Source organism: Suricata suricatta, chromosome 11 (assembly GCF_006229205.1).
Source record: "Suricata suricatta isolate VVHF042 chromosome 11, meerkat_22Aug2017_6uvM2_HiC, whole genome shotgun sequence".
NCBI lineage: Eukaryota > Metazoa > Chordata > Mammalia > Carnivora > Herpestidae > Suricata > Suricata suricatta.
Window position 1 is genome coordinate 59,503,079 of NC_043710.1, and position 25,436 is coordinate 59,528,514.

At 35.3% G+C, this 25,436-nt stretch overlaps 1 protein-coding gene and 1 long non-coding RNA gene across 4 annotated transcripts in view; one reads left to right on the top strand and one right to left on the bottom strand.

Annotated features, from left to right (window-relative positions):
- The window catches only part of LOC115271770, a 30,218-nt gene extending 5,028 nt beyond the window's left edge, over positions 1-25,190 (top strand). The window contains exon 3 of the long non-coding RNA XR_003900090.1: positions 25,115-25,190. This is a non-coding gene — a long non-coding RNA (uncharacterized LOC115271770). The remainder of the gene's footprint in view (positions 1-25,114) is intronic.
- Positions 1-25,436, bottom strand: part of NARS2 (asparaginyl-tRNA synthetase 2, mitochondrial) — a 131,457-nt gene that overhangs the window by 69,863 nt on the left and 36,158 nt on the right. For all 3 annotated transcript variants that reach the window (XM_029914722.1, XM_029914723.1, XM_029914721.1), the window contains exon 6: positions 5,857-5,951. In XM_029914722.1, coding sequence (XP_029770582.1) covers positions 5,857-5,951 — 95 coding nt within the window. The remainder of the gene's footprint in view (positions 1-5,856; positions 5,952-25,436) is intronic.

The window sequence follows — 25,436 nt, forward strand, 5'->3', positions numbered from 1 at the left end:
GCTGTGAAATTAGGTGATTAACTAGTTGTTACTTAACCTTCTAATTTCTGTATAAGTCTAATTACATGAAATAGAAGTTGGGGTTCTGATTTTTTACTTTGCTTATCCATTTGGAGTGTCATTGTAACTACTGTATTGTAAATGATGGAAAATAATTGCATATGTTAAAAAAATAGTGTTATATTCTTAAAAAAATAAAGAAATAAAGTTACAAAAAAGAAAAAAAAATAAAATCCTCCAATGGCACATGGATTACCCTTTGAATAAATTTCTAAATTCTCAAAAAAAAAATTATGAGCTGTCCAGTTTTCAAAAGTATTACTTTTTGATGATGTGAGCGCAAGAATCAGAAGTAATAATAAGCTAGAGTGTATTAAAGAAGTATTTGAAATACAGCATCTGTATTAGGTATAGACATATTTCTGGTTCATGCCATGGTAGTCGATAAATAGCTATATTCAAAGTATCATGTCTTATACGGGGTATTTTCAAAACCTAGAAAGGTGAGAATAAAAACTGAGGTTTGCTACCATCATCAAGACAATGAAACACAACCCAAAGAATGGGGGGAAATATTTGTAAATCATGTATCTGATAAGGGACTTGTATCCAGAGTATATAAAGAATTCTCACAAGTGAATAATAAAAGACCACCAAACTAACAACAACAAAAAAAGAACCAAATACTTAAATAGATATTTAAGTCTGTTAAGTCTGGATATCTCCACAGAAAATATCCAAATGGCCAAGAGGCTCACCAAAAGATGTTCTACATCAGTAGTCATTAGGGAAATGAAAATCAAAACCACACTAAGATGCCTCTTTACACTCACTAAAATGGCACAATAAAAAAGACATATAATAAGTGTTGACAAGAATGTGGAGAAATTGGGACCTTTATATACTGTTGGTGGGATTGCTGTAAAATGGTGGAAAACAGCCTACAAGTTCCTTACACAGTTAAAATTACCATGTGATCCACAGGTTCCATTCCTAAGTACCTACCAAGAGAAATGGCCACACAAAAACTTACACTCAAATATTCACTGACATTACTAATAATAGCCAAAAAGTAGAACCAACCCAAACGTCCATATTACCTGCTAAACGGATAAACAACCGTGGTATATTGATACAATGTATGCTCTTTGGCAATAAAATCAAATGAAATGCAAATCCATACTGCAATGCGGACATTGAAAATATTATGCAAAGTGGAACAAAATATGATACACTGTGTATTCCATTTATATGAAATATCCAGAATGGGCAAATGCACAGACACATAAGTGGCTGCCTAGAGTGGGAGGGAGGATGAAGAGTAAATGCTAATGGGAAAAAGTTTCTTTTTGTGTGATAAAAATATTCTTAGATTATGATGATATCTGAAGTATGAAAATATACTAAAACCCACTGAGTTGTACCCTTTAAATTGATGAATCTTAAGGTAAATGAATTATCTATCAATAAAGCAGTTTTTAAAAATTTGGGTTTGCTATGTTTAAATTCTGAGTAGCTCATTGGTTAAGGGTTCGACTTTGGCTCAGGTCATGATCTCATGGTTTGTGGGTTTGAGCCCCGCATCAGGCTCTGTGCCGACAGCTCAGAGCCTGGAACCTGCTTCAGATTCTGTGTCTCCCTCTCTCTCTCTCTGCCCCTTCCCCTCTCATGCTCTGTCTCTTAAAATAAATAAATAAATAAATAAATAAATAAATAAATAAACATAAAAAAATAAATAAATTCTTTTTTTTAAAACTTTTTTTAATGTTTATTTTATTTTTAAGAAAGAGACAGAGTGCAAGCAGGTGAGGGGGCAGAGAGAGACAGAGACACAAGATCCAAAACACATTCCAGGCTCCGAGCTGTGAGCACAGAGCCTGACGCAGGATTTGAACCCACAAACTGCAAGATCATGACCCGAGTCAAAGTTGACGCTCAACTGACTGAGCCATTCAGGTGCCCTGAAATTCTTACTAAAATTCTAATAAAGTTGATTTTCACTATTTCTGTATTTTTACTTCTGCAAATTATTCAGAAGATGGCTTAAGAATATTTATTAAAAAATAAGGTGAATTACCCCAAGACAGTAAATGGTGATGACTATTTTCTTTGTATAAAGAGGTAAATCAATCTTCTTAAATGGACATTTAGATTATTAGCAATTTTTCCCTAGTATAAATAAAGTTGCTTTCAACATTTTTGTTTATACATCTTTACACAGTTATAAGATCATTCTCTTAAGAAAAATCCTAGACATGAAATTCTTAGTAAAAGGTATTTCTCTAGAGAGGCTCTACCAATTTATATTTCCAACAGCAATATTCAAGAGGAAAACATGTTTTATTCTGAAATATGCTTGCCTTCATAGCTTACCAAAAAAAGGCATAATAAGGAAAAAACACCTGTTAACAAAACACCAAAAGCAAAAAGCAAAAGCAGAAGCAAACCAACAAAAAAAGAAAAACAGTAATAATCAAAAGCTCTTTCAAATACATTAGGCTGAATGTTTTCCCAATTCTGGCTTTGACAAGAAATTCAAATTTTTATTACATGACATTTCTGAATGTAGGTTTTGCAATTCAGTATATTCCTAATTCTCTCAGAATAAATATGTCACTTACAAATTATACTTATAGGCAGAGTATAAAACACTTAGATTTCTCTTATTTAAAAAATATCTTTACAGCTCTGTCTGCTGAGGGCTTAGAAGCAATAATCCCCCTACAGCAGCAAGATACCCAGTGACTGAATCTTGGTTTCTAGAATAACATTTTCCAATAAAAGGAACCAAGTCTTCTCAAGAAATGGTTGGCTCTAGGGCCTGGGTAGGGAAAATAAAAAACCTAAGATAACTGCCAAAACTTGGGAGCAACCAAGGTGTTCCTATGCAAGTGAATGGATAAACTATGGTACATCCAGGTAATAGAATATTATTTGACACTAAAAAGAAATGAGCTACCAAGGCATGAAAAGAAACGGAAGAACTTTGAACGTATATTACACTAAGTGAAAGAAACCAATCTGAAAAGGCTACTTACTCTATGATTCCAACTATATGACATTCTGAAAAAGGCAAAACTCTGGAGTCGGTGAAAAGATTATCAGTTGCCAGGGATTAAGAGGGAGGGAGTGATGAACAGGAAGGGCACAAAGGACTTTTACGGCAGTGAAACTATTCTAAATGATCCTATAATGGTGGATACATGCCATTATTATACATTTGTCCAACACAATAGAAAGTACACCACCAAAAGTGAAACCTAATATAAACTACAACCTTAAGAGTATTAATAATGTCAGTGTAGGATCACTGTGCATAAAAAACAAATAAATTAACTAATATGGAGTATCTTATAGTACCAAAGAATAAGGAAGCAGTCAAAAAACAAAAGGATAGGGGCACGTCAAAAGGCGACAAGAGCTGCTGTGAATGAGCTGCGAAATAGCTAAAACTAAAACAGTTTGAGCAACAAAATATATAACAGAACTAGAGTATAACCGCGCCTATAAAATAAACATACGAGTCCCTCCTGATATAAGTGAGTACAAAAGTCAATAAGCGGGAAGAGATAACAAATGTCCCATGCAGAAGAATGCCAAATACCCTCCCCTCCAACAGGGGGTGCTTAATTCCATCTCCCACCTCCCTACAGTGAGGATGGGTTAGCCATGGCGAATTACTTCCAAAGAACAAAGAAAGGGAAAAATAGCGTATTTTCAGTGGAGAAACCCAGCAGACACTATTTTAGTCAAGTAATAAAGGTTAACATGGATGCCACATAAACCCTGATATGACAAAATCACCTCACCTCTATGGTATCATGCAATGCACAGTAATAATAATTGGGGGAAACTGGCCAAGAGGTATACAAAAAGTTTGTACTATCTGTTCAACTTTGCTCAAAATTAGAAAGATTATTAAAAACAACCACAAAACTAAACTTAAAATGGAGCCATAAAACCACTAAACCGATGTAGATACCCTTTTGAAAAATGTTAAGCTTCTAAGTGTAACCACCATTTACTCAACTTTGAAAGTCTGCTAAATGGGGGCACTTGGGCCGCTCAGTCAGTTAAGCATCTGACTTTGGCTCAGGGGATAACCAGGTTCGTGAGCCCCACATCACGCCCCACATTAGGTTCACTGCTGTCGGCAACGAGCCTGCTTCAGGTCCTCTGCTCCTCTCTCTCTGTGTTCACCCCCCTCCACCTCCACTCACACGCTCTCAAAAACAAAACAAAATTTGAAAGTCTGCTGAATAAAATTAAAGAAAAAGCAGAGGGAAGAGTAACAGTTTCTCATTGGAGATTAAATCAGGCATTAAACTAAAACAGGAGGTATGCATATTAATAGTCCTAGAACTATGCATATTCAACTAGATCCATTTGACTGACATTATTAGAAATACTTCAAAACATTAAAAAATACTGAACCTCATATTCTGCCAATTTAATCTTCTGTCAAGTTTCACTGTACACTGTTCTATGGTTCACTGCACATTACTGAGAAAGAGGGAACATATTTAATCCACTAGTGGTATTATAATGGCAAACACTTGGTATAAAAGGTATAAATTTACCTTTCACATATTATGACATTTCTGAGGGGAAAGTACTTTGCCATTAGCTTAACAGATTAAAAAAAAAAAAAAAAAAGAAAACCAAGAAGTCAAGAAAGATAATCCAAAACTTGGATATAAGGCCAAAAGGTAGACAAAGTATCCTTTCAATGGACCACAGGGACACAGATCCATTTAAACATTATTTAATTACTTATCAGAATTACTTTGCTCTATTAGTCTATTTACTATTGAATTAAATATCCCAGATTACTTAAATTTACATGTTAGCTAGACTTTTGTCTAGTAGAGCTGCAAATCATTTGTCAGGTAGAAGTAAAAATTCCAAAGATGAAGGTTTACTGGTCTATAGGACATTAACAGTTTGTAACTAACCTAGCAATCTTATTCTAAAACTCCTTTATTAAGTTGCCTATGAATACACAGCTCTTCAAATGCTCTCTGAACTAGTCTTACTCCTCTACTTGTTCCTTCAGTAATTAATGAATTGAATAAAATATTTGATACGTGTTCAATTTATATATGTATGTGGTGTGATTTTAGTTTTTTAAAATTATGCTTTGAAAAGCATAAGGAATTCTCCATGACATGCCTAACATGACCTTTTCCACACACAGCTCTGCATCCTACCTTCTCACAGGGCTATTACAATAATAGGTTTTTTGCATGGTATCTGATAATATTAATTATCTGGTTATTAGAGTTATGTCTCAGAAAAAGGAATCTAAGTAAAGTATATGTTATTTTCAAGACCAGGTGATCTAACTTCCAAGAATTTCTGATTTGTCACATGTTGCTCCTGATGGTTCTGTGGGTTAATTTTCTACATTTAAGCCAATTACTTTAAAAAAATCTTTTCTTTCATTTCTTCCAGTTACTACTACTCCTTCTCCTTCTCCTTCTCCTTCTCCTTCTTCTTCTTTTTAATGAAAGAGGCTAATACCTGCCTCAGATGTAAATTAAAACTGCCTTTAGTTTCATAAACATGAGTTAGTACAATTTTGAGATTTATGCAAAAAAAAAAAAAAAAAAAAACCCCAAAACTTCATCTTTCCAGTATTGTATTTTTCACTAAAACCAAAAGTCTAGACTAATGTATTTTTGGAAGAAACCTGGTGATTGTCAAATCTAAATGTACTTTGGTGAATTCAAGAGGATTAATTGTAAATACTAACAATTTTCAGGTTTTAGCATTGGGAAGAAAAGCATTCTTTCATCCTTACCCAACCCATAATCAGTAGTCCATTAAAGCAAAAGAGAAAAGAAAATTCTGTACCCTGACATCACTTCTAGGTGAAGTTGTCCCGAAACAGTTAAGAAAGCAGGAACATTGAAGAAATTCTCCTCAGGCACCTTAATTTTACTTGAAGGCTGCAAATGAAAAACATGAGCCACAAAAAGCTATGAGATGTTTTGTTCTACTTTTCACTTCCACATACATGACACAACTAAAAATTACAATGCAATTAAACATACGTGAGGACAGGTCATTTTCTTGAAAATAAACGCAGTTCTCAGTATACTCCAAAAAGAGAAAATGCCTACTTGGCAAGTGCTAAGGTCAAGGAAGTTCGCTTTGTATTTTCAAAATATACAACAACCAAAGGACAAAGTACTTTTGTCACAAAATACATTTCTGCATAAAAATTTTGAATGAGACAGCTAAAGTAAGAGATTATGAATTAAAAATTTTAAATGTGAAAAATTATATCATATCTTACAATTCTGACATGTGTTTGAGATTTTATTTTCTCAAGGGAACAGCCTCTAGAACATGTGTTGTCCTATTACTGAATTTTTAATAATAATGTTTTTAATGCAGATTTTTGTAAACACATTATAAAGTTTTATATACATTATTTCATTTAATTTCCACCACAACTCAGAGGTAAGAGGGGCAGAGCCCTATCTTTAAAACATATTGGAAGCAACTAGGGCACCTGGGTGGCTCAGTCCATTAAGCCTCTCTGACTCTTGGTTTAGGTTCAGGTCACGATCTTATGTTTCATGGATCCGAGCCCCACGTCGGAATCTGAGCGGAAAGGGCTGAGCCTGCTTGGGATTCTTTCTCTCTCTCTCTCTATCTCTCTCTCTCTCTCTCTCTCTCTCTCTCTCCCTCCCTCCCTCCCTCTCGCTCTCTCCCTCTCTCCCCCCTCTTTCTCTGCTCTGCCCCACTCCCAATTTGTGCTCTCTCTCAAAATAAATAAATAAACTTAAAAAACATTTAAAAGATATTTGGAGCAGTTAGATTTAAAGATCTTTCAAAATTTACAAAATAGCATGTTCATTCTATTTGAAACAGGTAGGAAACAAGCCAGGCAACATTTATAACATGCTAAAAATTATCTGCAGGTCAAACATAACTTAAATAGTATAAATTTAAGAAAGTTTCTGGATCCAGATATGAATATTATACTCAATTTTTTGAAGAAAATTAATTTACTTATCCTTGTACCTCAAATTGCTCATTTGTTCGAAAGTAACAGTATAACTTTTAGTGTAACAGTGCAGTTACTATAAAAGCAACAAAGCCTATTTTATTTTAAGTTTATTTATTTATATTTTGAGAGACAGAGAGTACACAAGCAGAGAAGGGGCAGAAAGAGAGTGGAAGAGAGAGAATCCCAAGCTGGCTCCACACCAAGTGGGCTTGACCTTACAACTATGGGATCACCTAACTGAGCCACCCAAGCACCTGAAAAAAAGCCCATTTTAAATATGCAATCGAGAATGTGAGACGCCTTTTAAAAGGCTTAGTATCAAATTCTGAATTACAGAAACACATGAAACAAAGGCCTCTCAGGGTGCCTGGGTGGCTTATTTATCCAACTCTTCATCTCGACTCTGGTCTTGATCTAATGGTCATGAGTTCGAGCTCAGCACTGGGCTCTGTGCTGTGCAGGAAGCCTACAAGAAAGGATGGATGGACGGACGGATGGAAGGAAGGAAGGAAGGAAGGGGAAAGAAATGAAGGCATCTTATTAAATTCCACTGGTTCTAAAAATATTGTGTACCATATATAGGCATATATGTGTATGAGTGAGAAATCTAGTGTAAAAATGACCAATTAAAACCATTCATTAATTTTGTAATTGCCTGTTATTTTCCAGACTTACTTTAAAACTGTTCCTAAATGTCCTATCACTGCTTTTTTTCTTTTTTAATATTTATTTATTGGGGGGGGGGAAGGGCAGACAGAGAGATGGAGAGAGAGAATCCTAAGCAGACTCTGTTCTGTCAGCATGGAGCCCAACCATGAACTGTGAGATCATGACCTGTGCTGAAATAAAAAATTGGACACTTAACCAAGTGAGCCACCCAGGCACTGCCTATCACTGCTTTTTAAAAATCCATATTCACTGGGATTCAGTGAATCTCATATTCACTGAAAGGATGTTGTTTCCAAGGACTTACAGACTCAATACTAATATATTTGCCCTGACGTGTTAGGATTTCAAAATAAAAAATATACATTTCCTCATTTTTAACAAAGTAATTATGATTCAAATAAGGCCCAGCACATTTATAAGAATATTATATTTTGTCCTTTCTTTTACCTCTTTAGTCTATAACTTGTATTGGTGTTTTATCTCAACTTCTCCTAATGTGATTTCTTTCATTTCATATACATATAAAAGTCTAGTTTTTATGATTACATTTTAGTTTTTCACTTACTAGCATTTGTACAAAAGGTACATTTCACTACTTCTTTATACCTTCCAATATCATATGTACTTACAAACAAATTCATTTAAAAGAAATTTAAAAATTATTTCCTTTTATTTCTCCTATACATTAGAGTATGCATTACATTGATTTTTTTAAAACTCCTATATAAATTAAGTTATATTACATATACATTTTACTTCAAAATGTTAAAGCGACATTATGAAACATTTTAAAAAGGAATTACTGAGAGTGATATTGGCAATCATGGTAGGATGGGTACCTCTGAAGGAGTGTCCCTCCACAGAAGAACTAAAAATAATGAGTAAAAACTGTCAGAATCAACTGTGGGAACTCTGGAAAACAGTCAAAGGTTTATAGCAACCAAACACAAGCTGAATTAAGAGAGGAAACTTAAAAGTGACAGACTCCACACAACGACAGCAGACTGCACTTTTGTCTCAAGTACACATGGACTATTGTTGGGGACAGACCATATCCTAAGACATAAACTAAAAAAGACTAAAATCATGCAAGTTCTTTTCTTTGGCCATAATGGAGTGAAACCGTAATGTTAAACGTTGTGGTTGCTTAGGAAAACAGCTTGGCGGTTCCTTAAAAAGATAAAGAATTACTATACATCCTCCAATTTTACTCCTAGGTATACATGTAAAAGAATTAAAGCCAGGTAACTCAGAACACCTGGGCGACTCAGTTAAGTGTCTGATTCTTGATTCTTGGTTTCAGTTCAGGTCATCATTTCATGGTTCATGGGCTGGAGCCCTGTGTCAGGCTCTACACTGACAGCTTGGAGCCTGGAGCCCGCTTCAGATTCTGTGTCTCCCTCTCTTTCTGTCCCTCCCCTGCTGGCACTCACCTGCTTTTCTCTATCTCAAAAACAAATAAAAACATTAAAAAAAAAAAGCCAGGTACTCAAATACATACATGTACCTTAATGTTCATAATAGCACTACATGCTGTAGCCAAAGGTGGAAATAATTCAAATGTCCATTAACAGATAATGAATAAACAAAATTAACGTATGCAATCAATGGAATAATATTCAGCCATAAGATGAAATGAAATGCTTATCTACACATTAAAACATAGCTAACCTTGAACAAGTTATGCTAAGTAAAAGACATAGAAGGCCATATATTAACATGATCCCATTTATAAAGAAATGTCTAAAAGAGACTGTTGAGAGCCAGGGCTCTGGAGGGGGAAGGAGAAATGGGAATAGAGCAGGAGATTTCTTCTAGGGTAATAAAAATGTTTTGGAACATGATACAGATGGTGGTTGTACAACATGATAAATGCATTAAATGCCACAAAATGTACCCTTTAAAATAGTTAATTATATGTCATATAAATTTCATGTCAATTTTTAAAAATTTTTTTAATGTTTTTTTATTTTTTTTGAGAGTCAGAGAGAGCGTGAGCAGGGGAGGGTCAGAGAGAGAGGGACACACAGAATTGGAAGCAGGCTCCAGGCTCTGAGCTAGCTGTCAGCACAGAGCCCAACGCGGGGCTTGAACCCATGAACCCCGAGATTATGACCTGAGCTGAAATCGGATGCTTAACCGACTGAGACACCGAGGAGCCTCTCATGTCAATTTTTTAAAAAGTACATATAAACAAGTAACTACTGGATCTGACAGGGTCAAAAACTACTAACGTAGCACTGCAAATTTAACATCTGTAATCTTTCTTACATACTTGGTAGTACTGGAGAATAAAATATACCAATTATGTACCCAATTTTGTGACTTTGCCAGTGGGTAGGACTTCTTTAATAGGAGCCACCAAATCCAAATGATAAAGTGATATATGAACAATTTTTTTTAATTTTTAAAAAAAAAAGTTTTTTTGAAAGAGAGAAGCAGAGAGTAAGGTTGGCAGAGAATCCGAAGCAGTATCTGCACTGACAGCAGAGAGCCCAATGCTGGGCTCGAACTTACACACCATGAGTGAAATCATGACCTGGGCCGATGTGGGACACTTAGCCATTTGACTGAGCCACGCGGGAGCCCCAACAAATTTGACATTAGCATTATGGATTCTTATTTAATAAAGAAAGTATATAGGCAAAGTCAGAAGAAGAATGCAGATTAAGAAGAAAATATTTTCAGGGCACCTGGCTTGCTCAGTCAATAGATAATGAGACTCTTGATCTCAGGGTTGAGAGTTTGAGCCCCATCTTAGGTGTAGAGATTATTTAACAATAAAATATTTTAAAAAGAGAATAAAATATTTTCAGCATCTAAAATTGACAAATGATTAACAGACAGGATATATAAGGACTTCCTGCCAAGAAAACAAGAAAATGAGCTGCTTCCCAACTGGGCAAGGGATATGAAAAGAGATTTACAAAAAGGAAAATTCAAATGACTAAGATGAATGAGGAAACCCTCAAATTCATTACAAATTAAAGAAATGCAAATGAAAATTAGGCATTTTAAGAAAAATTCATTACATTTACAAGACTGACAAAGATTAGAAAGTTGTTTAATGTCAAGTGTAGGTATAGACTCAGGGTATGATAGGCAGATTTCTAAGATGCACCCTAAGATTCTCAGTCTGTGGTTAATTCCATCAACCACTAAAGCAGGAACTGCCAAGAAGGGATTTTGCAATTAAATTTCCAATCAGAGAGCACAGGCAGTAATTTCTCTGACATCTGCCATGGCAAGATTTTCCTAGATATGTCTCCTGAGGCAAACGAAATAAAAGCAAAAATAGGACTACATCAAGATAAAAAGCACAGTGAAGGAAAAACAAAACTAAAAGGAACCTACTGAATGAGAGAAAATATTTGCAATAACATTTCTGACAAAAGGTTAGTATCCAAAATATATAAAGGAAAACTCAACACACAAAAACCAAATTGTACTCCAATTAAAAAATGGGCAGAACACATGAACAGACATTTCTCCAAAGAAGACAACTAGAGAGCCAACAGACACATGAAAAGATGTTCATCATCACTTATCATCAGGGAAATGCAAATCAAAACAATAATGAGGTATCACCTCATATGTGTCAGAATGGCTAAAATAAAAAACACAAGATACAACAGGTATTGGCAAGGATGTGGACAAAGAGGAAACCCTCTCTTGCACTGTTGGTGGGAATGCAAACTGGTGCAGCTACTCTGGAAAATTATACGGAGGCTCCTCAAAAAATTAAAAATAGACCTACCCTATGATCCAGTAATTGCACTGCTGGGTGTTTATCCCCAAAATACAAAATCATGAATTCAAAGGGATACGTGAACCCCTATGTTTACCGCAGCATTATTTACAACAGCCAAACTATGGAAGCAGCCCAGGTGTCCACTGATAGATGAATGGATAGAGAAGATGTGATATGCATACATATGCGATGGAATTATTTATTATAACAGTGGAATATTATTTAGCCATTAAAAAGAATGAAATCTTGCTATCTGCCCAACATAGATAGACATACAGAGTATAATGCTAAGTGAAATAAGTCAGACAGAAAAAGACAAATATCATATGATTTTACTCATTAGCAGAATTTAAGAAACAAAACAAATGAGCAAAGAAAAGGAAAAAAAGAGAACTATAGAGAAAAGAGCCATAGAGAACAAACTGATGGCCACCCAGGGGAGTGGGGGGGGAGGATGGGTGAAATAGGGAATGGGTATTAAAGAATACACTTACCATGATGAAAAAAAATAAAGAAATGAGCAAAAAATTAAAAAAAAATAAAGTGAGATAATTCTTATTCATCTTGCCTTAGAGTTTATTAAAAAATCCCAAAAATACAAAAATAAAATAAAGTTCCAAGTCAGATGGCCTCAAGATGTGGAGATTTTCTGGGTATTCCTGACCTAACCATGTGAGCTCTCTAAAAAGCAGAATTTTCTACAGCTGGTTGCAGAAGAGGAAGTCAGAGATCTGAAGCAGGAGAAGGATTCCACAAGCTGCACTAGCTCTGAGACAGAGAAGGCCACACGCAGTGTATTTCTGGATATATATTCCAGAGAAGTTTTCATACAAGTCCATTAGGGAATACAGTGAAAACCATTTATGCAGTATTTTTTTTCTGGGTTTAACTTAGAACTGGAAACAACCAGAGTCCTTAACTAGAAGAGTAAGTAGTAAAATGTAGCAGAAAAATACCACTGAATATTTTGGACCAATGAGAAGCAAGAAATAAATGTACCTACAGGGACAGAATTTCAACAGAGCTAAATGGGAAGAAGTAGGAAACAGAACAAGATACATGGTACTTTATCATTAATGTAAACCAAAGGCACATACACAAGATCACTCACATCTTATGAGGCTATATACACAATAAAAGATAATATATCAACCATATTAAAGTTAATACCTCCAAAAGAGAAGAAAAAAGAATGGAAAGGTGATTCGAATAAAGAGGAAAAAATAAAACAAGAAAGGGACTATGTTGAATTGTGTTTTGTCAGCTTGGCATTATTGTCCCCATCCAAACCAAGGACTACGTTTCCTCAAATTCCCTTTCCTGCTTGGTTCCAGGTGATAGTTGGCCATCTACTGTTGGAGAGGAAAATGCAAAAGATTTGAGGGGAGAAAATAAAACTGAAGTCATGATTCTCAGAAGACTGTGGCAATCTGCCACAGTGACACATATACACTGAGGGGCTCGATGATCTCTAGTTTCTGGCTTGTCTTCCATACTACTGACCAATAGTAGCTCTAAGGCAGCCACCAAGCGCTTGACTGCAAACACTACACAGTAGATTAGATTACCTGCATTAATGGCTTCAAGTTTTCACACCTTTCTGTATCAGCACCACTTAGGATATTACACAACAATTCTGAGTTTGACCATGTGACTCATTTTGACTAATGGTATGGTAGCAAAAAATTGACAAATATAGTGGCTGTGCATTTCCACATTTTTTTCTGGCCCTGATTAGCATAATGGAGAACTCTGAGAGACGTGTGAGGTCATCCTAGATTGGTCAGTTTCCAGGCAAACTATCAGCTAACCAAGTTCAACTGAGATCACTTTCACCCAAATGCCCTGTAGACTCACAGGAAAGAATAAATGGTTTTGTTGCACAGTAATATGACATGAGTACCTTGGGAAGACCAATAATGACAGTGTACCATGAATGAAAATTATGTTTAACTGAACTCTATATTGCTGATATTAAAAGAGGGTGGCTCAGTTGAGTGTCTGACTCTTGATTTCAGCTCAGGTCATGATCCCAAGGTAATGGGATTGAGCCCCACACTGGGCTCAGCGCTGAGTATGGAACCTGCTTGGGATTCTGTCTCTCTCTCTCTCTCTGCCTCTTGCCCCACTCAAAGAAAAAAAGAGAGAGAGGAAGAAAGGAAGGAAGGAAGGAAGGAAGGAAGGAAGGAAGGAAGGAAGGAAGGAAGGAAGGTGGAGAAACACATGCCAAAAAACAAAAAACAAACCCCCAAATACATTTTAAATAATATATATTTTTTAAAGTAGGACTCTGAGGTGCTATTAGCAGGTACTCACATGGTATATGGGTTTTATTCCCTGTGTATTCTTTTTTTTAATATCTTTTTTTGACACAAGCAAACTTCATTTATTATTGTTGTTGTTAAAGTAAGCTCTACACCCAATGTGGGACTTGAACTCAGGACCCTGAGATCAAGAGCTGTATGCTCTACTGAATGAGCCAGCCAGGTGCCCCATTTTCTTTGTATTCTTTATCACATAAACATTTTATCTTTTGTCCTATGGTGGCATGGATTCCTTTGATCAGCACCAATAAAAAATTAAAAAAACAAGAACAAAGTATGGAACAAAGCCAAATACCAGGAAGAATGTAGGTGGTTACAATGCATTACCTGTAATGAAAACACAGTTGGGGGAAGACCAAGAGAAGAGAAGGCCAAATAATCACTGAGTTCTTTGAGGGGAGAATGAGTTTACACATCCTAGTATACTAAACACCTAGCACACTGCCAGAGACAAGTAATTGTTCCATAAATGCTTGTTAACCAAGAGTGATGACAAGTGTGAGCAGAGGGAGTTAGCCAGCAGAAATCCAAAGAGTCAAAGTCTGATTAAGAAGAGAAGAAAAAAAAAGCAAAAAAAAAAAAAGCAAGGTTAAGGGATTATTGTTTTCTGCTCAGGTCATGATCTCATGGTTCATGGGTTCGAGCCCTGCATCGGGCTCTATGCTGACAGCATGAAGCCTGCTTGGGACTCTCTCTCTCTGTCTCCCTGTCCCTCCCCAACTGGCATCCTCTACTCACTCTCTCTCAAAATAAACAAATATTAAAAAAAGAGGGGGAAGCAGCAAGGAAAGCAGAAAAGCATATGTAGCACATTTAGCAGCAAAACTTTCTAGCAAAGTGTCATGGCTTGGCTGGTCTGAAAGATACTTGTAGTGCACTTTTAGTGGTATGTCTGTTTTCAAACATAAGTACGGATAAGCGGATAGTTTACAGAGAGAAAGTATTTCTTATGTTAACTTTTAGAACTATACCATTTATAATTAATTGTTATTTCTAGTAGACTTGTAAATAGATGTTTAGTGCGTCTTTCTTTAATGTCACCATCATTTAACATCTACCGGAATTTTTATTTTTATTTTATTAATTTGTTTATCTATTTTTATTATTTTTTTTAATTTAAATCCAAGTTAGTTAACATACAGTGTGATAATGATTTCAGGAATAGAATTTAGAGGTTCATCACTTACATGAAACACCCAGTGCTCTTCCTAGTAAGTGCCCTCCTTCATGCCCCTTGCCCATTGAGCCCATCCCCCCCCACCCAACACCCCACCAGCCACCCTCAGTTTGTTCCCTATATTCAAGAGTCTCTTGTGGTTTGTCTCCCTCTTTATTTTTATGTTATTTTTGCTTCCCTATTATATGCATCGGTTTTGTTCTCAAATTCTACATATGAATGAAATCATGGTATTTGTCTTTCTCTTACTGACTTTTGCTTAGCATAATACACTCTCGTTTCGTTCACAATGCTGCAAATGGCAAGATTTCATTCTTTTTGATCGCCAAGTAATATTCCATTGTGTGTAGATATATGTACACATCACATTTTCTTTATCTATTCATCTGTTGGACATTTGGGCTTGTTCCAAACTTTGGCTGTTCTCGATAGTGCTGCTACAAACACTGGAGTGCATGTGCCCCTCTGAAGCACTCCTGTATCCTCTGAATGAACACCTAGCAGTGCAATTGCTGGGTTGCACCTGCAGGAATTTTTAAAAATACAAAATACAAAAATGTATTTTGAATATATGGCTGTATGTTTAAAGTGTTTAGAGAAAACATTTCATTTTCTTCAGAGAAATAAATTATGTGCCTACTATGATTCTACCTTCCTCCTATCCACTCCAACTCATAAGCACATAATCTGCAGATATCCTTAATAATTAAATGCCATTTTTGGCTAGATATAAAAAGATTGTTGGGGCACCTGTGTGGCCCAGTTGATTAAATGTCCGGCTCTTGACTTCAGCTCAGGTCATGATCCCACAGTTCGTGGGTTTAAGCCCTACATAGGGCTCTGCGCTGGCAGTTTAGGACCTACTTGGGATTCTCTCTCTCACTCCCTTTCTCTCTGCCCCTGCCCCACTCACACACACTCTAAATAAAGACATAACATTTAAAACAAAACAAAGATATATTCTCTCTCCTGCCAACCTTACTCAACACCATTTTCCTAATTTTGACATCAAATAGGAAAATTTAGGAAAGATAATCTGATCAATTTCCTCTGCTTCTGTATTCTCATGGATGTGGCTCACTCAGTTCCAAGAAGATGTATCTCTATATATTCTCTTAGATACCCTTCACTCTCTAAACCAACCACTCCCACTCACCTCTGGGACAGCTTATTTCCCTCTTTCTTTAAGGTTGCAAGTCTTAAAATTACTCAAATTTACATAAAGCATTAGGAGAATCATAAGTTTTAAAGTGAAAATTAAACAGAATACTAAAAATAAATCGTATATTTTATTTATTTCTAAAAGTTTCTGAAGCAAAATACTAAGTTGGGTGACATTTGGTTATTTATTTTCTATGCTTTTCCTGTATGTTTAAAATTACAAAAAAAACACAGATCAATATTTACAGCTCTTAAAATGTCCAGCTTGTAACTGTATGATCCCCTAAATGTCAGAACTTCTCAACCTTTTTTTTTTCAAGCATAAAATAAGGGGTTTTTATTCATCTTCACCATTTTTGTTTTGCTTAATGACCAGTGTTAAGTTTTCATTAAAAGTTATAGTATTTTACCTACAAAATGCATTGAATAGTCTTATGCTACCCTATATATATAATTATTACAATATCTCAAAGGGAATATAAGTTCTAAGTTCCAAAATAACCACCTCAAAAATAAATTTTCTGAATCTCTGAATATTGTATGTCTGCTGTATCTTAAAAAAGAAACCAAAGTAACTAAACTAAATGTAATTAAATAAATAAAATAGAAATTACTTTATATACTACCAAAACACTAAAATGCCAACATCATTAAGTATGAGGCAAGTAATAAGATATCAAGCATTCTTCCTGGTTTATGTTTGGAAATATTTTTCAAAATGAATGAATCCTCTGATTCTAAAAATTTATTTCAATGTATAGTACTCTAAAAAGTGTCTTTATATTATTTTATATTTTATTATTTCTCCCAAATAAAATACTCATAGTTTGAAAGAAATATGGTCAAGGTGGGCTAAACGTAGATGAATTACATACTATAATTCTAAGAATTTGGGGAATTATTACTGATGTGCTGGAAATACTACAAATTACCACAGCATTATTATCCCAAAATTCCTGGGGGGATAAGCATATATTCACATCACACCACCTACTACAATGTAAATAAAATTCTGCAATTTATTTCTGGTTGACACAATGATACAGCTACCAAATTGACATAGCACCACTTACTTCAATGATGTAAGATAACAATCTTTGTAGGATAGCTTAGGTCTATTTCTGAGCTTTAAGTTCTAGCCCCCTGTTTATTTATGCATAAGTAACACTCAAAATTTAGAGGCTTTATAGTGTATTTTAATTGCTGGTTATTCTACCATTAAAAAATTTGTTTTTTTAATTTTTTGTTTAAATTCCAATTACTTAACATATAGTGTAATACTAGTTTCGGGTGTACAACATAGTGATTCAACACTTCCACACATCACCCAGAGCTCATCACAAGTGTACTCTTTAATCCCTATCACTACTGAATCCATCCCCCCTTAATCTCTCCCTGGTAACTATCCATTTGGGCTCTACAACCAAGAGTCTGTTTCTTGGTTTGCCAACCCGCCCCCTTGCTCCCTTTCCTTCTTTTTAAAATTCCAAATATGAGTGAGAATATAAGGTATTTGCCTTTTTCTGACTGACTTATTTCAGTAGCACAATACTCCAATTCTACCCATGTCATTGTAAATGGCAAGATTTCATTCTTTTTTTATGGCTGAGTAATATTCGTGTGTGTGTGTGTGTGTGTGTGTGTGTGTGTGTACATTTCTTTATTCATTTATCAACTGATGAACATTGGGGCTGCTTCCATAATTTGGCTACAGTAAACAATGCTGCTGTAAACATCACGGTACATATATCTCTTTGAATTAGTATTTTTGTATTCTTTGGGTAAATATCTAGTGATGTACTTGCTGGATTATAGGGCAGTTCTATTTTTAACTTTCTGAGGAACCTCCATACTATTTCCCAGAGTAGCTGTACCAGTTAGCACTTCCACCAACAGTGGAAAAGGGTTCCCCTTTCTCTGCATCCTCACCAACACCTGTTGTTTCTTGCACTGTTGATTTTCACCATTGTGACAGACGTGAGGTGATATTTCATTGTAGGTCTGACTTACATTTCCTTGATGATAAATGATGTTGGCCATCTTTTCATGTATCTGTTGGCCATCTGGATGCCTTCTTTGGAGAAACGTCTGTTCATGTCTTCCACCCATTTTCAGACAGGTTATTTGTTTTTTGGGTGTTGAGTTTGATAGCTTTATAGATTTTGGATACTAAGCCTTTACTGGATATTTCATTTACAAATATCTTCTCTTATCCCATAGGTTGCTTTTCAGCTTTGTTGATTATTTCCTTCACTGTGCAGAAGCTTTTTATCTTGATGTAGTCCCAATAGTTTAATTTTGTTTCCCTTGCCACGGGAGACTTATCTAAAAAGAAATTGCTAGAGCCCACCATTTTTGGTCACTGTATTCTTTAGCATTAACACGAATGAAGCCTTTTCCAAATTCTCCCAGTTGAGAAATAAATTTGTGTCCCACCTCAAATACAGGTATCTTCCATATTTCCAGGCCCTACTTCATCCAATTCAATCTTCAACCGAAAAATATTTACAGAGTGACTCCTATGTGCCCAGCATTAGGTTAAATGCAGGGATATAGTAATGAAATAAGAGACAAGGTCCCCAAAGAACTCTAGTTATTTTCAATTTCATGGGTTAACACTATGAAACAAAAGTTATTTAATATGAAGCATTGCTACTGAGTTTTGTTAACTTATGAATATGTCTGAAAGAGTTTATATCAACAAAGTCCTAATTTCCTGACTCATTCAATCAATGAATCTAACACCCCAAAGGAACCTAAAGAACTTTGCTCAAGTTTTTTATTCCCTTAAGTGTTCAAAATTCAAATAAAAATGGGCTCCCAGATTGCTGGAAAAACTAACTGATGTTCATTTTTATGGCTGAGGGTGGATATACAAATCATATGATCCATAGAAAATGCCTCACAATGTTCTGACCAAGTACACTGAAAAGCCAGTCAATATCACTGCACACATATCAGAATGGGCAAGATCCAGGACACTGAAACACCAAATGCTAGTGAAGATATAGAGCAATAGGAACTCTCATTCATTGCTGGTAGGAATGAAAAATGGGACAGCCACTTTAAAGATAGTTTGGTGGTTTCTTAGAAAACTAAGACTCTTGTAAAACTGTTGAGCAATTGCCCTGCTTCATATTTGCCCAAAGAAGTTGAAAATTTGTATCAAAATATGCACACATATTTACAGCAGCTTTATTCACAACTGCGAAAATTTGGAAGCAACCAATATGTCCTTCAGTAGGTGAATGGATAAACTGTGGTACATCCAGGTAACCAAATATTATTCAGTTAAAAAGAAATGAGCTATCAGGCCATGAAAAGACATAGAGGAAACAAAGGCATATTACTAAGTGAGAAAAGTCAGTTTGAAAAGGTCATATTATATAGGATCCCACGTATATGATATTCTGGAAAAGACAAAACCATGGAGATAATAAAAAAGATCAGTAGTTGCCAGGGGGTAGGGTGGTGGAGGGATGAAAAGGTAGAACAAAGGATTTTTAAAGCAGTGAAACTACTACGTATGATACTATAATGGTAGATATATGTCAACACAGAATGTTATGTCCAAAGACAAAATATATAACACAAAGAGAAAACCTAATGCAAACTAAGGACTTTGGGTGATAATAATGTGTCAATACAGTCAACAATTTAACAACTGTACCACTCCAGTGGGGGATGTTGATAAAAAGGAAGCTATCCATGTATGGGGCAGGGAGTTTATGGGAAGTATTTGTATCTTTCCTTAATCTCACTCTCAATCTGAAACTACTCTAAAAAGTAAAACCCATTTTAAAAAACTCAAGCCAACATATAGATGGATTTCTATAATTAACATGCTATATCCTTCATTTGCCAAGAGAAGTGGTCTCATTTCTATCAGTGTCAGCAAATATAAACAAAAAAGAGATAAAGGACTCTTCACACAGAACACATGGAACACCAGGAAGCTGTGGAGGTTGTTTGTATTCATATAGGGCATATCTTGGTCTTTACGCTGGGTTGTTTTCCACAAAGATGAGACTCAGAAAGAGGAATGTGTTTATCGTTTTTTTACAACTTTTAAATGTGCCCAAAGGTTTCAGAATTAGATAATAAAACCAATAATTAAATAAATAATGAGGAAGAGAACTGACCTAACTATCATCTCATTATTTAAGACATTCCTTATTTGGAACTTTTAAGCTTACTAAACTAGCAATTAGGAATATCCTCTCACTTGATATAAACAAAAATTTAATTTGTGAACACGGTAAAACTTTAGAAAAGACGGTTTTGATGCTGGGGTTGCATGGTTTAATGCAATAAAAAATTGGTAATGATGTACTTATGAGGAAAAAATACCATAAGAAAAAGTATTTCCTGAAATAACACTAAAAAGCCACGAATTTTTTTCTCTAACTTATTGCAACATACAACACACATGCAGAAAAGTACAGAAAACGTACAGCTCAATGATTTATCACAAAATACATGCCTCAAGAGTATTACTCAGAACACAAAATACAACAGTAAAAACATATGACAAAACTCTTGCTTCCAATAACTCAACCTTTAAAAAATTTTTTTTAAATATTTATTTATTTTTGAGAGGGAGAGAGACAGGTGTGAGCAGGGTAGAGGCAGAGAGACAGGGAGACACAGAATCGGAAGTAGGCTCCAGGCTCTGCACTGTCACCACAGAACCAGAGGCAAGGTATGAACCCACAAACTGTGAGTTCATGACCTGAGCCGAAGTCAGATGCTTAACTGACTAAGCCACCCAGGCACCCCCTATTAACTCATCTTTTCTTTCAAAATGTTAATCTAACCACCAAAACCTTATATTACTTTTTAAAGAAGAACAAACTAAGTCCAAAGTCAGCACAAGGGAGGAAATAACAAAGATCGGGGTGGAAATCAATGAAATAAAAACTAAAAAGACAATAGAAAAGACCAACAAAAAGTAAGAGCTAGTTTCTGAAAAGATAAACAAAATAGGCAAACCATTACCTAAACTTACCAAGAAAAAAAGAGAGAGAATTCAATAAATAAAACTATAAATGAAAGAGAAGATATTATAACTTACATCATATAAATACAAAGGATTATGAGATTACTATGAATAATTATATGCCCCCAAATTGGACAACCTAGAAAAAAAGATAAATTCCTAGAAATATATACCTACCATAAAGAAAAGTAATCAAAAGCCTTCCAACAAAAAAAGTCCAAGATGAGAGGGTTTCACTGGTGTATTCTAACACACTTAAAGAAGAACTAATATCAATCCATCTAAAACTCATCCAAAAAATAAAAAGAAAAGAAAAGAAAAAAGAAAAAAAGGCATCCAAATTGGAAAGGAAGAAGTAAAACTGTTGCCACTTGCACATGACATGAGGTATTCTATACGGAAAATCTTTAAAACTCACAAAAAAACTGTTAGAACTGAAAACTAAGACACTGATGTAAAAAGCTGAAGAAGACACAAATAAAAAGATATTCCATGCTCATGGATCAAAAGAATTAATATTGTTAAAATGTCCATACTCCCTAAAGTGGTCTACAGATTCAATGCAATCCCTATCAGAATTCCAATGGCATTTTTCAGAGAAATAGAAAAAATAATCCCAACATTTGTACAGAACCACAGAAGACTCTAAACAGCCAAAGCAATCTTGAGAAAGAAAAGCAAAGCTGGAGGCATCACACTTCCTGATTTCCAACTATACTACAAAGCTATCAAAACAGTATACTATTGGCATAAAAACAGACACATAGATAAATGGAACAGAACAGAGTCCAGAAATAAACTCATCCATAAATGGTCAATTAATGTATAACAAAGGAGCCAAAATATACAATGGGAAAAGGGTAGTATCTCCAATAAATTGCACTGGGAAAACTGGACAGCTACATGCAAAACAATGAAACCAGACAGACTACTTTCTTCCACAAAAATTAACTCAAAATGAATTAAAGACTTGAACATCAGACCTGAAACCATAAAACTCCTAGAACTTCAACACAGAAGGTAAGCTCCTTGACACTGGTCATGACAATGATTTTTTTGATTTGGCATCAAGAGCAAAGAAACCAATATATGACTGTATCAAACTACAATGCTTCTCCACAACAAAGGAAACCATCAACAAGATGAATAGGAAACCAATGGAATGGGAGGAAATATTTGCAAATCACCTATCTGATAAGGGGTTAATATCCAAAATATACAAAGAACTCAATATAACTCAATAGCAAAATAAATAAAATAACCCCATAAAAAATGGGCAAAGGACATAAGTGGACATTGTTCTAGAGAAGATATACAAATGGCCAACAAGTACAAGAAAAGGTCCTCAACATCATTAAGCATCAGAGAAAATACACACCAAAACCACAATGAAATACCTGTTATCATTCTATTATCAAAAAGATAAGGGATAACAAAGGCTGGGGGAAATGTGGAAAAAAAGGAAACTTTTTCATGTTTGCTGGTGGGAATGTAAACTGGCAAAGCCACTATACAAAGCAGTACGGAGGTTCCTCAAGAAATTAAAAATAGAACTATCATATGATACAACAATCCTGCTTCTGAGTCTATATCCAAAGGATATGAAATCATTATCTCAAAGAGTATCCCCATGTTCATAACAGCATTGTTCACAACAGCCACGGTCTAGAAATAACTTAAGTGTCTGTCAACAGATGAATGGTTGTAAGATGTGTAGATGTGAGATGTCAGAAATTTGTCAGATGTGTATATTTATACACATATATACACACTCATGTGCACACATACAGAGGAATATTATTGAGTCTCATAAAAAAAAAAAAAGAAGGAAATCCTGTCATTTGCAACAACATGTATGAAAATGGAAGGTAACATGCTAAGGGAAAAAGCCAGATCAAGAAGGACAAATACCTCACGGCATCCCTTAAATGAGGAATCTTAAAAACAACAACAGAACCCCAAAACACCAAAGTCATAGAAACAGAGAGTACGGAAGTGGAGGCTAGTGTAGGGAAAATAGGGAAAGGATGGTAAAAGAGTATAAAATTTCAGTTATAAGATAAATAAGATCTGAGGATCTAATGTATGATATGATGACTACAGTTGGTAACACTGTATTATGTAACTGACATTTGCTAAGAGAATAGAATTTAAATGTCTTCCCCACCAAAAAAGGTAAACAGGTAAAGCAATACATGTGTTAATAAACTTCATGGGGGGAATCCTTTCACAGTGTGCAAGTATATCAAATACTCATTTACATTTTATATTGCAGGGTACTCCATTCTCTAATCTTTTATAATTTATCTATTGTGCTATTGATAGACATTTGAACTGTTCCCACTTGAAGCTAAAATGAATACTATTATGTACATTTTAAATGTCTACTGATATGCATTTGTATGTATAGAGAATTGTTGAGAATGCCTATCTTTAACATTAGTAGATTATGCCAAACTGCTTTCCAAGTAGTTATACCAATATCCTTTGCCACCAGCTATGTATAAAATTTCACACTGTATTGTATCAAAGTAGTGATGATTCTCAATGGGTGGACTGTGGTTATGTGGGGTTTCCCAAGATTCTTTCAGAAAGTTCATGAGGTCAAAACTATTGCCATAATAATAGTAATGACTTATTTGTCTTTGCCACTCTGTTGATATCTGCACTGATAACGTAGCAATTGGATAATTCTACTGGTGTCTCATTCAAATCATGGCAAGGGCACCAAACTATAATAGTAGTCCTTGTATTCTTCACCACCTGCATTCACAATGGAAAAAAAAAAAAGCCAGTTTTATTTAAGAATGTCTTTGATGGGGGTGCCTGGGTGGCTCAGTGGTGAAGGAGCCAACTCTAGATTTTGGCTCAGGTCACAATCTCAGTTTGTGAGTCTGGGTCCCAAATCAGGCTCTGAGCTGGCAATGTGGAGCCTACTTGGGATTCTCTCTCTCTCCTTCTCTCTGCCCCTCCCCAGCTTGCTCTCTTTCCCAAAGTAAATAAATAAACTTTTAAAAAATTTTAAAAGAAGAATGTCTTTGATGAAGCTGTTTTATTTAATAATTTTGTTAAATCTTGATCCTTAGAGTAAGTCATTTTAGTATGTGGGGTGACAAATCAAGAAGCACACATAAACACCAACGTGGGGCGTACTGAAGTTCAAACACTGTCTTGGGCAAAAGCACTGTGTGACTGAGCTGGGAGCTGAGCAAGCTGCTTTGTTTCACGGAACACGAATTTTACTTGAAAGAGTGATCAACACAGTTATTCAGTCTTGGATATTTGGCTGACATTGTCTCAAAAATGAATGAAGGGAAGCTATAGTTGCAAAAAAAAAAATCACCCCAAGAAACAGTATTTTTTTCCAATGATAAAATTTGAGCTTTCAGCCAAAATTAGGATTTTGGAAAATGTGAGCCTGCCACTGTGAGCTTGAGCTTCCTTATATTTAAAGACTATTTTGATGAGATTTAGAGTGGATATTAATGAAGTTACGTGTGTCAATGTTTAAAAACAACCGTATAACTCAGATAATATTTTCCAAATAACAGATGATGTTACAAAATTATACATGGGTAAAAGATCCCATGTATATTACTCAAATCATAATCTAGATCAAAGGATTTCAGTGTAACAGTACAAAAGGATAAAAATATATTGGTTATACAGGCATACCTTGTTTTATTGTGCTTCACAGATACTGTGGGTTTTTTGGTTTGTTTTTACAAATGGAAGGTTTATGGCAACCCTGCAATGAGCAACTGCATTGGGGCCATTTTTCCAACAGTATTTGCTCACTTAGCATCTGTCACATTTGGGAATTCTCATAATTTCTCATTATTATTGTATTTGTTATGGGAACCTGTGATCACTAACCTTCGATGTTACTACTGTACTTGTTGTGGGATACCATGAACCGCCTATATAAGATGGCGAATTTGATTGATAAATGTGTGTATTTATTGATTGTCCCACTGACTGGCTGTTCCATCTCTCTCCCTTTCCCCCTCAGGCCTCACTATTCCCTGAAACATGAAAATGCTGAGACGAAGCTAATTAATAACCCTACAACAGCCTCTAAGTGTCACATCTCTCACTTTAAATAAAAATCTAGAAATGATCAAGCTCAGTAAGGGATACTGAAAGTCAAGGCAGGTGGAAAGGCAGGTCTCTTACACTAGTTAGCCACCTTGTGCACACTTCTGTGTGCATAGGAAAAGTTCTTGAAGGTTATTAAAAGTGCTACTCTAGTAAACACATAAATAATAAGAAAGCAAAGCAGCCTTATTGCTGATACGGAGAACAATTTAGTAGTCTGGATAGAAGATCAAATC